This window comes from Monodelphis domestica, chromosome 6, assembly GCF_027887165.1.
Source record: "Monodelphis domestica isolate mMonDom1 chromosome 6, mMonDom1.pri, whole genome shotgun sequence".
Classification (NCBI taxonomy): Eukaryota; Metazoa; Chordata; class Mammalia; order Didelphimorphia; family Didelphidae; genus Monodelphis; species Monodelphis domestica.
In genome coordinates this window covers 16224010-16240814 of record NC_077232.1, presented here as the reverse complement: position 1 = coordinate 16240814, position 16805 = coordinate 16224010, and the positions used below count along the sequence as shown (strand labels likewise).

The 16805-nt window shown below is 36.1% G+C and overlaps 1 protein-coding gene across 1 annotated transcript; it reads left to right on the top strand.

Moving 5' to 3' along the window:
* The first annotated feature begins 1865 nt into the window (after positions 1-1865).
* LOC103094062 (membrane-spanning 4-domains subfamily A member 3-like) lies at positions 1866-15103 on the top strand. Its single transcript, XM_007497556.3, has 7 exons — positions 1866-2014; positions 4228-4386; positions 5434-5571; positions 7413-7469; positions 10479-10634; positions 11618-11719; positions 14362-15103. The coding sequence occupies exons 2-7, from the start codon at positions 4231-4233 to the stop codon at positions 14476-14478; spliced, it is 726 nt and encodes a 241-aa protein (XP_007497618.1). The 5' UTR covers positions 1866-2014; positions 4228-4230; the 3' UTR covers positions 14479-15103.
* Positions 15104-16805: the final 1702 nt, after the last annotated feature.

Genomic DNA, 16805 nt, shown 5'->3' with positions numbered 1-16805 from the left:
GGAGAGAATGAATCTTATAAACTGGACACAAGGAATAGAAAATTTTCATCCTGATCAGCAAACATGTACTATGTGTCTTCCATTGTTTGATATGCTCAGGATAAGAAGAAAGTGAAAAACAGCCCCTTATGGAACTCACATTATAATGGAGAAAAGCAACCTGTAAAATTTGAAGACTTATACTGTGAATGAAGGTAAGATGAATGAAATGTTGTGTGTGTGTGTGTGTGTGTGTGTGTGTATGTGTGTGTGTGTGTTCCTTTGTAATTGGGATGGAGTTAAGGAAATTTGCTTCTCCTACTCCATGAAGTCTCTCTGTGGCAAGATTTGTTGTCCAAATCCTTCCATCTACTCTCACAGGAACTGTTTCTTGTTTCCCTATCTGGTCCTGCCTTGCACATTCCTTCATCTTCTCTGCCATAGTCAAATTAGGTTGCTTGTGTCTTCGGCTATACATCTAGCAGGAAACAATTTCAGGGCTATGATGGTGCTCAGCACTATGTCCGAGCCTCACAATTTGTGGAGACCTCTGAAAAGGCAGAAGATCTCAAGTCTGTCTGGGAAGCTTCTTAGGTCTTCTTTTTCAAATGTATTTTCAAATGTATTTTAAAAAATTGATGCTGCTTTTCTATGATCTCTGTCGACAAAGGGGCTAAATGGGCCATCCTCAATTTGTAGAAATGAGGCTCTTCATTCACATTGAAGTACTAATGGCTTGATAGTGGTCAAATGAGAAAATCATCGGAAAGTACTATACATTTCTTAAAGTAAATGTTAATATAATACAGTTGCTCAGACAAATGTGAACCATTCCAGTTGGGTGTTCATCAGGAAGGAGTCAAAGCTAGGTTTCTGGGCACTTTGCACTTGGCTCTCTAGCAATGGATAACCATAATCTCTGGTCCTGGTACCTTCTCTTTCTCCCTGCATCTTTTGTTAGTGATAACAGCCCTTCTGGTTGTCATATTTCTCAACCTTGGCTCCTTCTCATCAGGGAGGAGAAAGGTAGGAACTGTAAGACTTCTAGAAGCAAGGGCTCCCTGAAGAATAAAGTCAGTAAGTCAAGTAGAGCTAATAGACATTTATTGCATGCGTTTTAAAGGCTAAATGATATGATATGTACTGTTGACATAAAGAATCTGACTTAAAATCTGACCTCAAAACTTTTACATTCACAAAGCTTTCCTATTTCTCTTCTGATTCCCCATGAGATCTGGAAGAGATATCTTAGAAGTCTGGGCAAAGGAAAATTTCTATTCTTCATCACTATTATCAGTGAAAGAGAGATTGATCAATAAATTCAGCAGGTACCTACATTTAACTCCATATACCTAGAAAATCTGTAAACTATCCCCATCAGAAATTAAACATCCTTAAAAACAAAGGAGAAAAGAATAAAACTGAAATCAACTTTCCCTGAAGAAAATAAAACTCTTATGGATAACACACTTATGTGAGAACTTTGAGAAATAAAGCACTTTACAAGACTTCTTCTAAGAGACAAACATAGTCTTAATATCTAAACCAAAGAAGGACAAAGAGAAAATGAATAAAGAGTACAACATCATTAATGTGAGTTAATTCAATATATCAATAATCCCTCCTACCTCCAAGATACTAATCACTTGTTTTTGGAAGAAGTTCTAGTTAACTACTAGCGTAAAGAACAAAAGCCAAGACAAGAATTGTCAAGTGTAACTTTGACCCAGTTAGCTCCAGAGCTGACCCTTCAAGCCTAAAGTGAAATGTATTTGCCCTTAGTTTCATAATTTTTTCACGCCACTTCCTGCATAATGAGTTGGGTAAAAAACACACAAATCAGAAAAGTTTGAGGACACAGCATCTTTATTGCCCAAATCCAGTATTGGGTAAGCCTTTCAAGAAGATGAAGAGGAAATGTTTTGCATGAGGCAGTCACTCTTCAGTGACAGTTTTTCTCCATCTCCATAAACAGAGACCCCCCCAGAAGACATAAAGGTGGAACAAGTCTGAAGTCTGCCAAGATCATCTCCAGGTAGCTCCCATAAATCCTTCTTCCTTGGTATCTGCCTGTCTGTCTGCCTCTAAGAAACTTTCTATTGGTAGAATGCTCCTAGCATCTTTGATATTGAAAAATGTATACACTCTAAACAGAAACATCGTAAATATAGTCAGGGAGGTGGTATAGAATAGCAAAAAGAGTGCTGGACTTTCAGTGAGAGGATCTGGATTCTAATCCTGGTCCTGATGCTCTCTACCTGTGGGGTTTGGGACAAGTCACTTAACTTCTCTGAAATATAATTTCCTCATCTGTAAAATAAGTGGATTGGATTAAATGGCCTCCAAGGTTCCCTTCAGCACCAAATCCAAGAAGCTTTAATAATATAAATGTTTAAAACTTAACAAATTTACCCCACAGCATACAGGCACATCTACTCACATATCATTGAGAGACATTCCTATAGCACCTATACTACCAGGCACTGTGCTTAACTTTATAAAAATATATTTGTACCAAAGTGTTGGGCTTTGTTTAGTCAGGAAGGGGTGTTGGTTCAAATCTTACTTCATATTTTTCTTGTTTGAACCTGTTCAAGTTATTTAAAGTTTTGGGGGCCTCAATTTCCCAATTTATAAAATGAGGAAGTTGAACTTGAGAGTCTATGCTTTGAAATTTCATAAGTGTGGGCACTTTCTCCATCAATACAGAACTGAGCCTATTTGTGTGTGCTTAGCTTGCGGAATTCTTGTCTTTGTCTTTTTCCAGAAGAACAATCTAATGCATCAATAACTTCCTTAAGAAATTTTTGTTGTCTTGGCAACCAGTGAAGGGCTTGAGCGGTCCATTTTTAGCTTGTTGAAAAATAAACCCATTCCTGTTTTCTCATTATGAAATGAGAAATTCTCATTATTAAATAAGACCCTCTTTGAGATGATGGGCTATGGATTTTGCCAGTGGTAGAGATGACCTCTTAATCTGTCTCCAATAGTATGACGAGGTATTCTTCATTGCTCTATACCCCACGTTGACGAAAATTGTAATGCAGCTGCTTTGGCTTGATGAAGAACTAATTTCTCAGCAAAGAAGATCACCTTTCAAAAGATCTTTTTCCTATATCCATATCTATATAATTATATACTCAATATCAACACGGATCAATTTTATTCATACCAATTCAATATACTAGATTTAGATTTACCCATTACCAATACTAGTTTAAGTATTGACTATTACATTATCCAACACCATCTAATATTATGCTAATACATTTTCAATGCAAGTTTAATATAACTATTTTAAAAAAATAAACACTTACCTTCTGTCTTGGAACCAATACTATGTATTGGTTTCGAGGCAGAAGAGCAGTAAGGGCTAGGCAATGGGGGTCAAGTGACTTGCCCAGGGTCACACAGCTGGAATATAACTATTACAATACATATATATATGTATTTTAATTCAGTGGTGGAAAAATTGTGTGTATATTACATATGTGTGGCTTTTGATAATTATAGTCCTTTTCATGTGTATACATATGTGTATGCATATATGTGTGTATATGTATAAATATGTGAATGTAAATATAACTATTATTTATAAATATATGCATTCATACACATCTATATGAAAGAGAAGATGAGAGAGAAGAAGGAAGAGAGGGAGAGACATAGACACAGTGCAATTTTCTCCATTTATTTATTTATTCATTCATCCATTCATTCATTTAATTTAATTTAATTTAATTTAATTTAATTTAATTTAATTTAATTTAATTTATTTTAAACTCTTACCTTCTGTCTTGGAGTCAATACTGTGTATTGGCTCCAAGGCAGAAGAGTGGTAAGGGCTAGACAATGGTGGTCAAGTGACTTGCCCAGGGTCACACAGCTGGGAAGTGTCTGAGCCCAGATTTAAACCCAGGACCGCCCATCTCTAATTTTCTTCATTTAAACAAATGGTTTACTCAATTCATTAAGAAAAAGAAAATAACTACTCCAGAGTATAGCCATTTTCTTATAGAAGAACATTTCAGGATTCAAGATAGATTGGCCAATGGATGACCTTCTCTGGTGCTTAGCTCTCTACCTGAGAAGAATTGGTTCAATTGAATAAATAGATTCAGCTGAAATGACTATGCTCCTATTGGAGAGAGATGTGTATGAATGTATATATTTATAAATAATTTATAATTAAATAATTTATAATATATAATTTATAAATAATAGATATACTTACATTTTATCTTCCAGCCAATGGCGCAGCAGATTGGAGAGAGCCCACAATGTGTGGCCACCTCAATCAACAACACTCACATTATGCAGTTGGGAAAAGGTGTGGCAGCTAGATCCTCCTATAACCCTTTGGATGAATCTATGAAGGTGCTCATGGGAAAGCAAAAGGTCTTTGGGGTATGTCAGCTTTTGCTTTCAGTGACAGTTAAAAGAGAATAAAGAGTTCACACATAGGGCTGTGGACATGAACTAGACCAACTTTGATATTCCATTTTTGTGGCTCTTTGCACAGTGATGATGATGTGTGCTTTGGACTTAGCAAGGGGAAAAAAGGCAGACTGCTCACATAACCTATAGCAAGGTTTTCTAATCTTCTTTGTTTCCTGGATTTCTTTGGCAATCTGGAGAGACCTATATGCCTCTGTTCAGAATGACATTTTTAATTGCATAAAATAAAATGAATAGGATTTAAAAGGCTATGAGTCAAATATGTATATATCTATATATCTCTATATATATCTACATCTATCTATCTATCTATCTATCTATCTATCTATCTATACATACATACATACATACATACACACACATATATATATATAAAGGTAAAACAAATTCACAAACTTCAGGTTAGGAAGCCCTGATCAAGAGAAAAAGAATCTATAAATGTATGGTATAAGCAAAAACTTTAGTGTCCGAAGACCTGGGTTTGAATCCTAACTTCTTCCTTCCCAGCCTCTCTTTCTCATTTGTCAAATGAAGCCGTTATCTTAGATGATTTCCAAGGTTTCCCCTTTTTCTAGGTCTTATGAACATTTTCCTTTATTTTGAATTCCTCACCTGACACATTGTAATGGTACATTGACTTATTCTGAATTGTTCTCTTCCAGATATCCTCCATTTCTAGACTCATTTGAGAATGAGAATGTGTACATATGGTGTCAGTATTATAATTTATATAACTGTATACCCACAACACATGCACATTATATATATTTATATTTATATATACACATTTATAGAATTATAGAATTGCAGCTAAGGGTATGCTATGCAGGATGTGGTCAGATTAATTTCCTTGTACAGCTGGGAGAACGGAGAGGAAGAGGAAATCTTGTGTAATTTATTGTGGTTCCCTAATTTTAACCATCTTCTTCTCAAGTTCAAAAAAATCCCAAAGAACCATAATGCATCCTCTTTGTGTTGTCTTTCTGCTCCTTACAGGCTCTCCAGATCCTGAATGGGGCTCTGATCCTTGCCATCGGGATATTTTTAGGCTCATTACAATATGTTTCACAATTCCCCAGAAATGTCTTTTTCATGATATTCTACACGGGCTACCCTGTTTGGGGAGCTGCATCAGTGAGTATTCCTAATGACCCCCATTTTGTATTTCGTTTTTCTCTGTTCATGTTGATTTATCCTTGAGTAGAATCTGAGTTCCTTGAAGATAGACACTGTAACAGGTTATATTCATATCACGAGTCCATGGCACAACACCTGGAATGGAGCGATTGCTTGTTGAATGAATACATACTCCTATTAATTAAAATTCACACTAAATTACAATTTTGAGTTTTACAAAGCACTCAGTTCCATTAGGCAAGACTGCTGAACTTTTCTGTGGCCTCTCACAATTTGGGAGTTAACTTTAGCAATGATTACCTTTACACTATAGAGACTTTACAGGAAATATATGGTTTCTGTGGTGACTGAACAAGGGTGACAATTTTAAAAAATGCTGAGGAAGGCTGATTAACTTATAAAGTGGTGCGATGCAAAGAATTCTGGGACTGGAGTCAAGAGTCCCTGAACCCAAGTCACATTTTATCAGTTTCTCTCTATTACTTTATACTTATATTTGCTAATATTTATATACTTATATTTACCAATAATAATACTTCTAGGGTCATTGGGGGATAAAATGAAATTACTTGTAAAGTACTTTGTAAAACCTAAAGCACTCTCTAAATACTAGCTATTCTTATTCATACAAAATGATAAGTTAGCCTAGCATTTATTAGTAATAATAATTGTAGCTAAGATAATTATAAATAATAATAGTAGAAATTAAATAGTGCTTTAAGGATTTGCTTTTTTCTTGGTTTGGGGAGGTAAATGCTTTATTATTATTATTCCTCTTTTAAACTTGAGGAAATTGAGACTGAGGGATATTAAGTTATTTGTCCAGATTCACACAGATAGTGAATGAGACTAGATTCAAATTCAGATGTTCCTGACTCTGGGTATGATATTCTATTTACTATATCATCTAGTTTATCTTTAAGCCAGTGATTTCCCCTTTCTGGGCCTTGATTTCTCCCTTTTATGAAAGCACAACAGATTTGATGCCCTATAAGTCTCGTCCTTACTCCAATACTATTTTAGTTTAGAAAAAAAATAAACTGCATCCCAATAGATTCATTTTAGCATAAAAAAATAAACTGCATCCCAATAGATTCATTTTAGCATAAAAAATAAACTTCATCCCAATAGATGCATTTTAGCATAAAAAAATAAACTTCATCCCAATAGATGCATTTTAGCATAAAAAATAAACTTCATCCCAATAGATGCATTTTAGCATAAAAAAATAAACTGCATCCCAATAGATGCATTTTGGCATAAAGGAGATGGGCTGGTCTTAGAGTAAAAGTATGCATAACAGCATGAGGATTTCGTCAGTATCTATGAAATGTCAAAAGGACTTCAGGAAGACTTCCAACCATTGGGACATATCCTTTGTGGAGGTCTTCTAAAAAGAAATTGGGGAAAAATCATAATGGGTGAGAAATCTAGGATGAACTAATAGTGACAATAAGAATAAGAATAGCTTAGATATACAGAGTGCTTTAACATTCTCCATTCAGATGGCAAACATTAGCAATCTGAGCCTCACAACAAGCCTGCGATTGATGTGCTTATGATTATCTCCATTTTTTGGATAGAGAAACTGAGTTTCCAAGAGTTTAAATGTATTTCTCAGGTTTATACTACCAGTAACTCTCAGAAATAGGATTTAAATCCAGCTTTTGTTGCTTGCCATCTCAAGCACATTGAAGAGGAGAAGAGAAGAAGAGAAGAGGGGTATCTAGGTCAGCATCTTGCCTACGAGCTGAAAACTTTTTAAGGCACATTGAGAAGAAGAAAGAATATGGTTGAAGCTTAACATTTCTTTATGGTGTCTCTTATTTTATGAACAGTTCATCATTTCAGGATCCCTTTCTATTGTAGCCGAAGAAAAACCCACAAAGAATTTGGTAAGTGATGACATTCCAGCTTTCTCTCTGAGGACCTGGAAAGGGCGTAATCTTTTTTATTCTATATGAAGATGGATCACTTAATAGGTTTCAATTTAATGTGACTCTGGGGCATAGTGGCTTATGCTGGTTTACTTGAGCTCAAGAATTCTAAGGTGCAGTAGGCCTAAAGCCAATTGGGTGTCTACACTAAGACTGGCACCAATATGGTGAGCCTTGGGAGGTGGCGTCTATAAGGTTACCTAAAGAGGGGCAAACTGGGCCAGTTTGGAAATGGAAGAGGCCAAAGTTCTGTGACAATGGGCAGTAGGAATGAACTGTGAGTTGCTGCTACATTCCTAGACTAGGAAAGTCTCCCCCCTCCCTTCCAAGCCTACTATGTGCCAGACACTGTGTTAAATACTATGGACACAGAGCTGAAAGAGAAATCATTCTTGACTTGAAATTCTTTTTTTAAACCCTTATCTACTGTCTTAGAATCAATACAGTCTCATTTTTAAGGCAGAAGAGTAGTAAAGGCTAGAAAATCCCAAGTGTTTGAGGCTAGATTTGAACCCAGTACCTCTCATATTCAGGCCTATCTCTCTATACACTGTCACCCAGATGCCCTATAACCTGACATCTAATTTTGGGGGGGAGAGACATTATATAAATATATAAGAATATACAGAATGTCTACAAAATGTACAAAAGGAAGAGTAAATTCAATTAAGATCATGTTTCCTAAGGTACTTTTGTCAGTCAGTTAATAAATATTTATTAAGTGCCTACTATGTGCCAGATGCTATGTTGAGTGATAGTGATACAAAAAGAAAGAAAAGATGATCCTTGCCCTCAAGAAGTTCACAGTCTGAGGAGAGGGAAACAAAAGCAAACAAAGTTTGTATAAACAAACTATATTCATGATGAATAGGAAATAATGAACAAAAGAAGGCACCAAGAGTTAGGAAAAGCTTCCTCTTGAAGATGAGGATTTAGTTCAGACTTAAAAAAGTCAAACAATCCAATAGTGGAGACGAGGAAGAAGAGCATCCCAGGCCTGGGAGATGGACCAGCAAGGAAGCCAGTGTCACTAGAGAGAAGAGTACACGATAGGGAATGGGTTATAAGAAGACTTGAAATGTAGGAGGGGGCCAGGAAGGGCTATGAACACTGAACAGATGATTTTTTCATTTGAGTTTCACAACAAAAGGGAGTCACTGCCCTTTGTTGAGTAAAAAAGGGACATGGTCATTCTTGAGCTTTAGGAAAATCACTTTGGTGGATGAATGAAGGATGGATTGGAGTGGGGGGAGAGATATGGTGGTAGAATCACCAGGAGTCTATTTCCAATAGTTCAGTCTTGAGAAGTTGAATCTTTGCACCAGAATGGTGGTAGTATAAGAGGAGAAAAGGAGTCATCCTGGAGAGATATTGCCAAGGTGAAATAGTTGGCCTTGGCAACAGATTGGCACACAGGAGAGTGAGAGATAGTGAGGGGCAGAGAACAACATCTAGGTTGCAAACTTGAGAGGCACTATGTCTCTTTTTTTATTCATCCAGGACTCATGTGGGCCTGGAAAACATGGGAAGTTCATTGAAAGGTGACTTCAGGGATAAAGCAAAGCATACTTGTAGACTCTTACCCTGGAAGGAGATGACTTTGCCAAAGGATGAGGGATGGGAATTTCTTGGACTTCAACCATTAGCTAGCATCAAGTGAAGGAGCCAGGTGTTGTGGGTAGTAATCAGTTGAAGCTTGGGTTCATAGCTTGACTCCAAAAAATACTGGCTATGTAGGTTTGGGAAAACCAGTCAACCTCTCAGTCTTCCAGGTAATTTTTAAGACTTTAAGTTACAGAAGAGTTGATAATTGGTAGCAATAAAGGGAATTTCCATCAGGGAGACTTCCACATCTGTGAAGTCACAAGCCCAGACCCATTCTCCCAAATAATTCAACTAGTTATGACTTTGTCATTGTACATCTTTAATTCTTCCACCAATGTAGATTACCAACCAGTTTCATGAATTGTCTACAAAAATCTTTATTAGCCAGTGATTAATTATATTAAATGGTGATGCTTCAAATATTTATCAGCTGCCTAATGTATAAAAAGCAATTTTCTATATGCTATGAATATATACTATTTAGATAACACAAAGACCTTGTCCTGTTAAAATGACAAGGATAACTAACTTTATTTTATTTTATTTTATATTTTTAAAACCCTTCCTTCTATCTTGGGATCAATACTATGTATTGACTTCAAGGCAGAAGAGTGGTAAGGACTAGGCAATGGGGATCAAGTGACTTGCCCAGGGTGACACAGCTGGGACATGTCTGAGGTCACATTTGAACCTAGGACCTCCTATCTCTAGGCCTGGCTCTCAACTGAGCTACCCAGCTTCCCCCAAGGATAACTAATTTAAAAAATTGCCCCAATGCACCTGAGAGATACAGAATAGTCTGATGTAGAAAGCTTTAAGGGAGAAGGCCATTCTTTAAAATTTAAGAGCCAGGCCTAGAGATGGGAGATCCTAGGTTCAAATCTGACCTCAGACACTTCCCAGTTGTATGACCCTGGACAAGTCACTTGACCCCCATTGCCTAGTCCTTACCACTCTTCTGCCTTGGAACCAATACACAGTATTGATTCGAAGATGGAAAGTGAGGGTTTAAAAAAATAATTTACTTCTCTTCCCTTGTCTCTCACACTTTTCTACAAGCCAGAGATTCAAGCAATAAAAATCCTTTTGCATTGGTTGCACATAAGGGCTTGACAAAAGAGTATATTCAGAATTAGAGGAGTTGAGTTCAAACTCCCTAACTTACTGTGTGACCTCTCACAAGTCACTTATCCTCTCTTAGACTGTTTCTTCCTGGGCAGAATCAAAGAGTTAGGACTACATCATCTCAAAGGTAGCTCAAAATCTGCAAAAAGTATAATCAGATGGGTTTCAGCATTGCCTGGAAAAATATAAGTATGTTTCGTGAATTTATGTATTTAATGTTCTTGTGACCATTCTTAGGTACAAAGCAGTTTTGGGATGAACATTGCCAGTGCAACAATCTCATTAGTGGGAATCATTTTTCTCTTGATCAATTTTGTGCTAATTAATTGGGAAGTCAGAAGCTGTCCACCAGAATCTCCCAACGTGTGCACTTTGACCAGTTCTGTATCAATTGTAAGTCTTTTGTGAGTGCATATTCTATAGGGACAGATATTCTGAGCAGTGTGCCATTTTATAGATGAGCAAACTGGGGCTTGGAGAAATGAAATGACTTGCTTAGAAATTACGGAGATGGGGAGGGGCAGCTAGGCAGCCCAGTGGATTGAGAGGCAGAGTTAGAGATGGGAGGTCCTGGATTTAAATCTGGCCTCAGAAACTTCCTAACTGTGTGACCCTGTTCAAGTCCCTTAACCCCCACTGTCTAGCCTTTACTGCTCTTCTGCCTTGGAACCAATACACAATATTGATTCTAAGTCAAAAGGCAAGGGGTTAGAAAAACAAAATCACATCGATGGCAAGTGACAGTGGTTGGCTTTTATTCCTGGTCTCTGCTACCCTCAAGTCCACTACTCTTGCCATTTATTCAACACCTTCTCTTCATAAGACAGCATGGCATGATGGATAGAAAGCTATTCTTGGAGTTAGGAAGGCTGAGTTCAAGGTCTACTTTTTTTCATTGATTCTGAGCAAGTCACTTCATTTCTCCTGCAATTCTCTTCTAAGACTGCAAATTGAAACTACTCTCAGTAGATGGAGATCTTTCCTTGAGTGGTTCTACGCTATTGAAATCACAGATTTGTCCCTACCCTATAAAAAAAATACAAGGTACAAGGCATGCAAAGATTGAAAAATGAAGCACTCTCTACCACTTAGGAGCTGATGCTCGCTCCTCTTCAACTTTGCATCTGAGCTGCCCTGTCTTAGATAAGAAGCTTCTAATTGAATCATCAGACTATAATTGTCTTGGTCAGGCCAGGACCTGAGTCAGACTAGGACAATACATCAACTTCCAGCCCTTAAATGAACCCAAACTATATGGAACTAGATTGGTGCTTGCTTCAATGGAAAAATCAGACACAAATCAGAATGAGAAAACCAGCTGTTTTTTAGTTCTTTTTGACTTCTTCAGTGCTTGATTTCTGCATCGATTTCCACAGGGGCTCCTGTCTTTGATGATGATTCTCACTGTGCTGGAATTATGCTTTACCCTCTCTCTCACCATCTTGGGGTGTAAAATAAATTGTTGTGAGTCCAATGAGGTGAGTATGTTTTGTGGTCCACAAGTGTGTCTCATGTTTGACACCTCTATCAACATTATATGCCTACCTAAAGGAGGGGGTGGGAAGAGGGGAGGGAAAGAACATGAATCACGTAACCATGGAAAATATTCTAAATTAATTAATTAAATAAACAAACTTAAACAAAGAATTTAACCTCTTCTAGAAATGAGATATTATTGCATAGGTATAAATAGAACAAACAAAAAGAACAAAGAATAAAACAAAAGAAAATGGATAAACTAGAAGATATTTGGATGTAAGAGAAAAAGTTTTGATATAACAGTAAAAATGAAAATCTTGGTTCTACCCTCCCAAAAAAAAATAATTTATGACATAGGATTGAGCAGGAATGCTACTATATAGTAAGAAATGACAGGCAGATTAAATTTGGAAAAGCATGAAAATATGAAGAGTGAAATGAGCAGAACCAAGAGAACACTATAAACAGCAACAAAAATACTTTTTGAAGAATGACTTATCTGTGTCTACCACTAGAGAAATAATGTAAATAAAAAGAAGTAACATAATTTTATATATACATATATTCTTTTGTCAAACTATGGCATTTCTAGTGAGGGAAGGAAGGATTTCACTGGGCATTTTGACATAACAAAAATAATTAAAACATTTAACAAAATAACAATAACATTATTATTAATAATATAAATTATTATAATTTTATATTATTAATAATATAAATTATTATAATTTTATATTATTAATAATATAAATTATTATAATTTTTATATTATTAATAATATAAATTATAATTTTATATTATTAATAATATAAATTATTATTTATATTATTAATAATATAAATTATTATAATTTTATATTATCATAATAATATAGATTAAAATAATACTATAATAATAATTAATAATAAAATTATTAAAATTATATGCTTGCACTTTCTCTATTTTCAGTTTCTCCTGAACACTGTACCTTAGTTTCCAATATCATCATTCAGCTGAAACCACTTTCTCCAAATTTAGCCATTTCTTTTTTTGACAGAATATAATTATATTTTGTTTAATTATTTTAGTTATTTTTTATGCTTTGTTTATTATCTAGCTTCAATGCAACATGAGATAGTTTTCCACTATGATAGTTTTTTTCTCGTTTACACCTGGTTTATTGTTTGATTTAATTGATTTACTTAATGCAGAGTCCATGTAAGCTTCACTCATACATTAATGAGGAAACTGAGTCCAGGGAAAAGAAGGCTTTCTTTTTATCCCCAAAGGACACATAGTGGCACTCAAGCCTAGAGTTTAGGTCTTTTGGCTCTCATTCAGTACTCTGTATAGTATACTATTAGGCCACCCAGCAAAAATCTATCTTGGGCCAAGAAAAGATGGATAGTTAGATATTGATGTTGATGATCATGATGATGGTAATGATGTTGTTGATGATGCTGATGCTGTTGATGTTGATGATGACGATGTTGAGGATGATGATGATGATGATGCTCCCAGTCATCAAGGTGCACAATTTCCAGTGTTCTCTTGAGCTCACTTTCAAATATCCAGTATAATCATTTAGTTGCTAAATGCTGTTAACATAAATCACACACATACATTTATATATGTATATACATAGTATATATAGATAATTTTGTATGTAAGTGAAATATATGTATGATTTTATATATATAATGAGACATATATAACTAATATATGTGATATATATTGAACATATCATATGATATATGCATATATATAATTTGTATATATAGTGTGACATATACAAACATGCACATGTCCTTTCTACTCATGGAGCCACCTTCTATTATTGTTCCTCATCACTTCTTACCTGGATTATTGTATGAGCCTTCTAATGAGTCTCTATGTCTTATTTCTCTCTACTTCAATCTCTCTTCTAATTCACTATGGTTCCCACTTTACCTTTCCATTCTTCTTGTGCTTTTGGCTGTCCCAGTCATGCTAGGATGTAATCATTCTAATCTACTTGATTTTGTACCCGCATGTTCCATCTCCTGTCTTCAAGCATTTGTACTGGCTATTCTTCTGTGCCCAGAACAGTCTCCCTCTGTACTTCTTCCCCTTGAAATTAATCATTTCAAGACCCCACTCTAATGCCACTTTATGAGTACTTCCTAACCTGAAGTCTCCTATATCCTTCTTCTCTGAGCTTGCTTTCCATCAACTTTGTATGCACCTTATATTTTCCTATTCATTATGTATGCCCTTCCTCCATTTTAAAAAATCTTTACTTTCTGATTCTAAGGCAGAAGAGTGGCAAGGACTAGGCAATGGTGGTCAAGTGACTTGCCCAGGGTCACACAGCTGGGAAGTATCTGAGGTCAGATTTGAACCCAGGACTTCCCATCTCTGGGCCTGGCTCTCAATCCACTGAGCTACCCAGGTACCCCACCCCTTTCTCCATTTGAGTGAAGCTCCTGGAGGGCAGAGCCTGCTTTTGCTTTTATTTTTTGCCCATCATCATATGCACACATCCTAGTACAGTGCCTGGCATCAAATATATGCTTCATAAATATTTTTTGATTCGTGTTAAAAGATGATGATGATGAAGAGATGGAAAGTGATCATAAGGGCAGTGAATAATTTTCTTTTCCTTTTTGTCTTTATATTGCAGGAAACTTTATACCCTCCAGATTCTTCTATGGTTATAGATATGGCCCCTACTGAACAGCATTCTGAAGGGCTGGAAGCCTCAATCCCTGAGCACAATACTGAGATACTAAGCAAATAGCCCAAAGGATTCTCCAGGAATACTCATTTAGAGCAGTCAGTTGAACCAATCTTTATCCTAGGGGACCCCACTGAATGATGTGACCTCAATTTTCCTTCTCTCGACATAATGTGACTTCTGAGTTCCTTGTAGGCACCATCTATACTTTACAAACAATTTCCTCCACCCTCTACACAGATGTTTTTGGTTTCACTGGGGTCTTGCCTGCTTTCATGGAAGATCCAACCAAAGCATATTCATTCCCCTCCAGAAGTCCAGAACAAAGTGAGGAAATGCATAGGGACCAATGGATATAATGGATATGAAGGTATCAGAGACACATTCAGCCCAATATGGGTAATTTTGGAGACTGATAATTGCCATTGATCTGGCTTGATGATGCTGTCATCATGGACACATTTTCATCAACTGAAATTATAATAGAAATGGACACAAAAAGGTGGTTGGCTACTCATTCCTGACCGTTGGTGAGAAAATTCATATTTTCCCCCTCGTCATGCAGGCTTCTCTTCTGCACAAAGTAAAATACCTTAGACATAGGAATAGCTATTTAGTTGAAACACCTGGCTCTTATTTTTCACTATTTCCAATAAATGGTGCACCCTGTGTGTTAATGTACTTAAAATTTATTTTCTCTGAGCCATGAAAGAATGCAGTTACCTTGACCAATATAATTTGTTATCCTCAACGTATATATTGGTGGTGGGAGAAAGGATTTAATATAGTTATTTTCTTTATAGTCACCCAATTTAGGAGTTTCCAAAGCTGAATGTAAGACTTGTTTTAGTCATTTTGGAAAGCAGTTTGGAACTCTGCTCCCCAAGTTATTCAATTACATAGCTTTTGACACAGTGATATCATTACTAGTTTATATACCAGAGGTAGAATAAAGAGTAAAATGACCCACACAAAAAATATATCAGTCTTATTTATTTATTTATTTATTTTGCGGCAGCAAAGAGCTAGAAACAAAAGGGACTGTTTCCAAATTGCTTTCCAATTTTTTACTATCAGTTGGGGGAATGGCTGAATAAATTATGACATGGGAATGTAATGGAATACTATCAGAATTTTAATCAGAAGTGATTAAAAGCATTTTATTTATTTTTAAAACCCCAACCTTCCCTCTTAGAATCAATACTAGTATTAGTTCCAAGGCAGAAGAGTGGTAAGGGCTAGGCAATGCGGGTCAAGTGACTTGCCCAGGGTCGTATAGCTGGGAAGTGTCTGAGGTCAGATTTGAACCCATGACCTCCCATCTCTGGGTCTGACTCTCAATCCACTGAGCTACCCAGCTGCCCCCTCCTGAAATATTTCTTAACTTAAAATTCAAATCCTCTCAGTCTGATTTCCCTATCTTCCCAGCTTTTTTTTAGGGAACTATCTTTCTCTGTGTGCCATTCAAAATTGAATAATATATTTGTTTCTTCTCCTTTTACCTTCTGCTTGACACTGGACATAATTTTCACCATACCTAGATAATGTATATGACAATTGATATCCTCTCCATGAATTAACTTCTAGTTCATAATCTGCTTTAATCTCCCCAATTAAAACTAATTCTACTCCCTCTCTAGTTGAACCCCTTTAACTCTTCTGTTTAAAATATGTATTTGATCATATCATAAAATGTAACATAGTGATTCATATACATGCCTTATTTACCTCTCTGAGATTGTAAGAACCTTGGAGACAGTAACTGTCCCTTTTCATTTTTGTATTCTCTGTATTGACCGTGGTGCTTTCTACAGAGTAGAAATGTAATGAATGTTTATGAAATTAAATTGGTGAAGAAATTGAATGAAGCTGTGGCTTTTCCTCATCAACCCTCTTGAGGAATGCTTAACTTACTGTGATCTGTCATACACTGGACCTACTAAACCAAAGGAAACTCCCAAACACCACAGTTCTGCATTTCACTGCCACAATGATAAGTTTCAGATCTCATCTGCTACAAACCATGTAGACCTTCCCCTTAAGGCAGTAATAATTGAGTCACCGAAGAATATCATGGAAAAGTTGAGGCACATAGAATGTGAATAATAACTTTTATTGCTAACCTCTAGGTCAAGATCTTCCAAGATCACAGTAGGTGAAATATCCCTCAATGAAGGGCCCATTTTCTTGACATCAGCTAGAAAACAATGATGTCTTCTTCATGGAACATGTGTTAAATGCTTGCAAGAGACTTGGAGTTTGAGATTAAATGATAGAGCCATTGTGGAAGAGGAAGTGGTTTCAGATATCCTCTTCATATCAGATTCTGAGTGAGAATCCTAATAAATTAAAGGAAATACTTCTCAATGAAAATCAAAATTTTGATTTGA

What these genes read in the sequence shown, in the direction of transcription:
- LOC103094062 (XM_007497556.3), top strand. Translation starts at nt 4,231, where the DNA reads ATGGCGCAGCAGATTGGAGAGAGCCCACAATGTGTGGCCACCTCAATC. An exon ending in CTGTTTGGGGAGCTGCATCA is followed by an intron (nt 5,572 to 7,412) that starts GTGAGTATTCCT and finishes TTTTATGAACAG; the next exon opens with TTCATCATTTCAGGATCCCT. An exon ending in TGACCAGTTCTGTATCAATT is followed by an intron (nt 10,635 to 11,617) that starts GTAAGTCTTTTG and finishes CGATTTCCACAG; the next exon opens with GGGCTCCTGTCTTTGATGAT.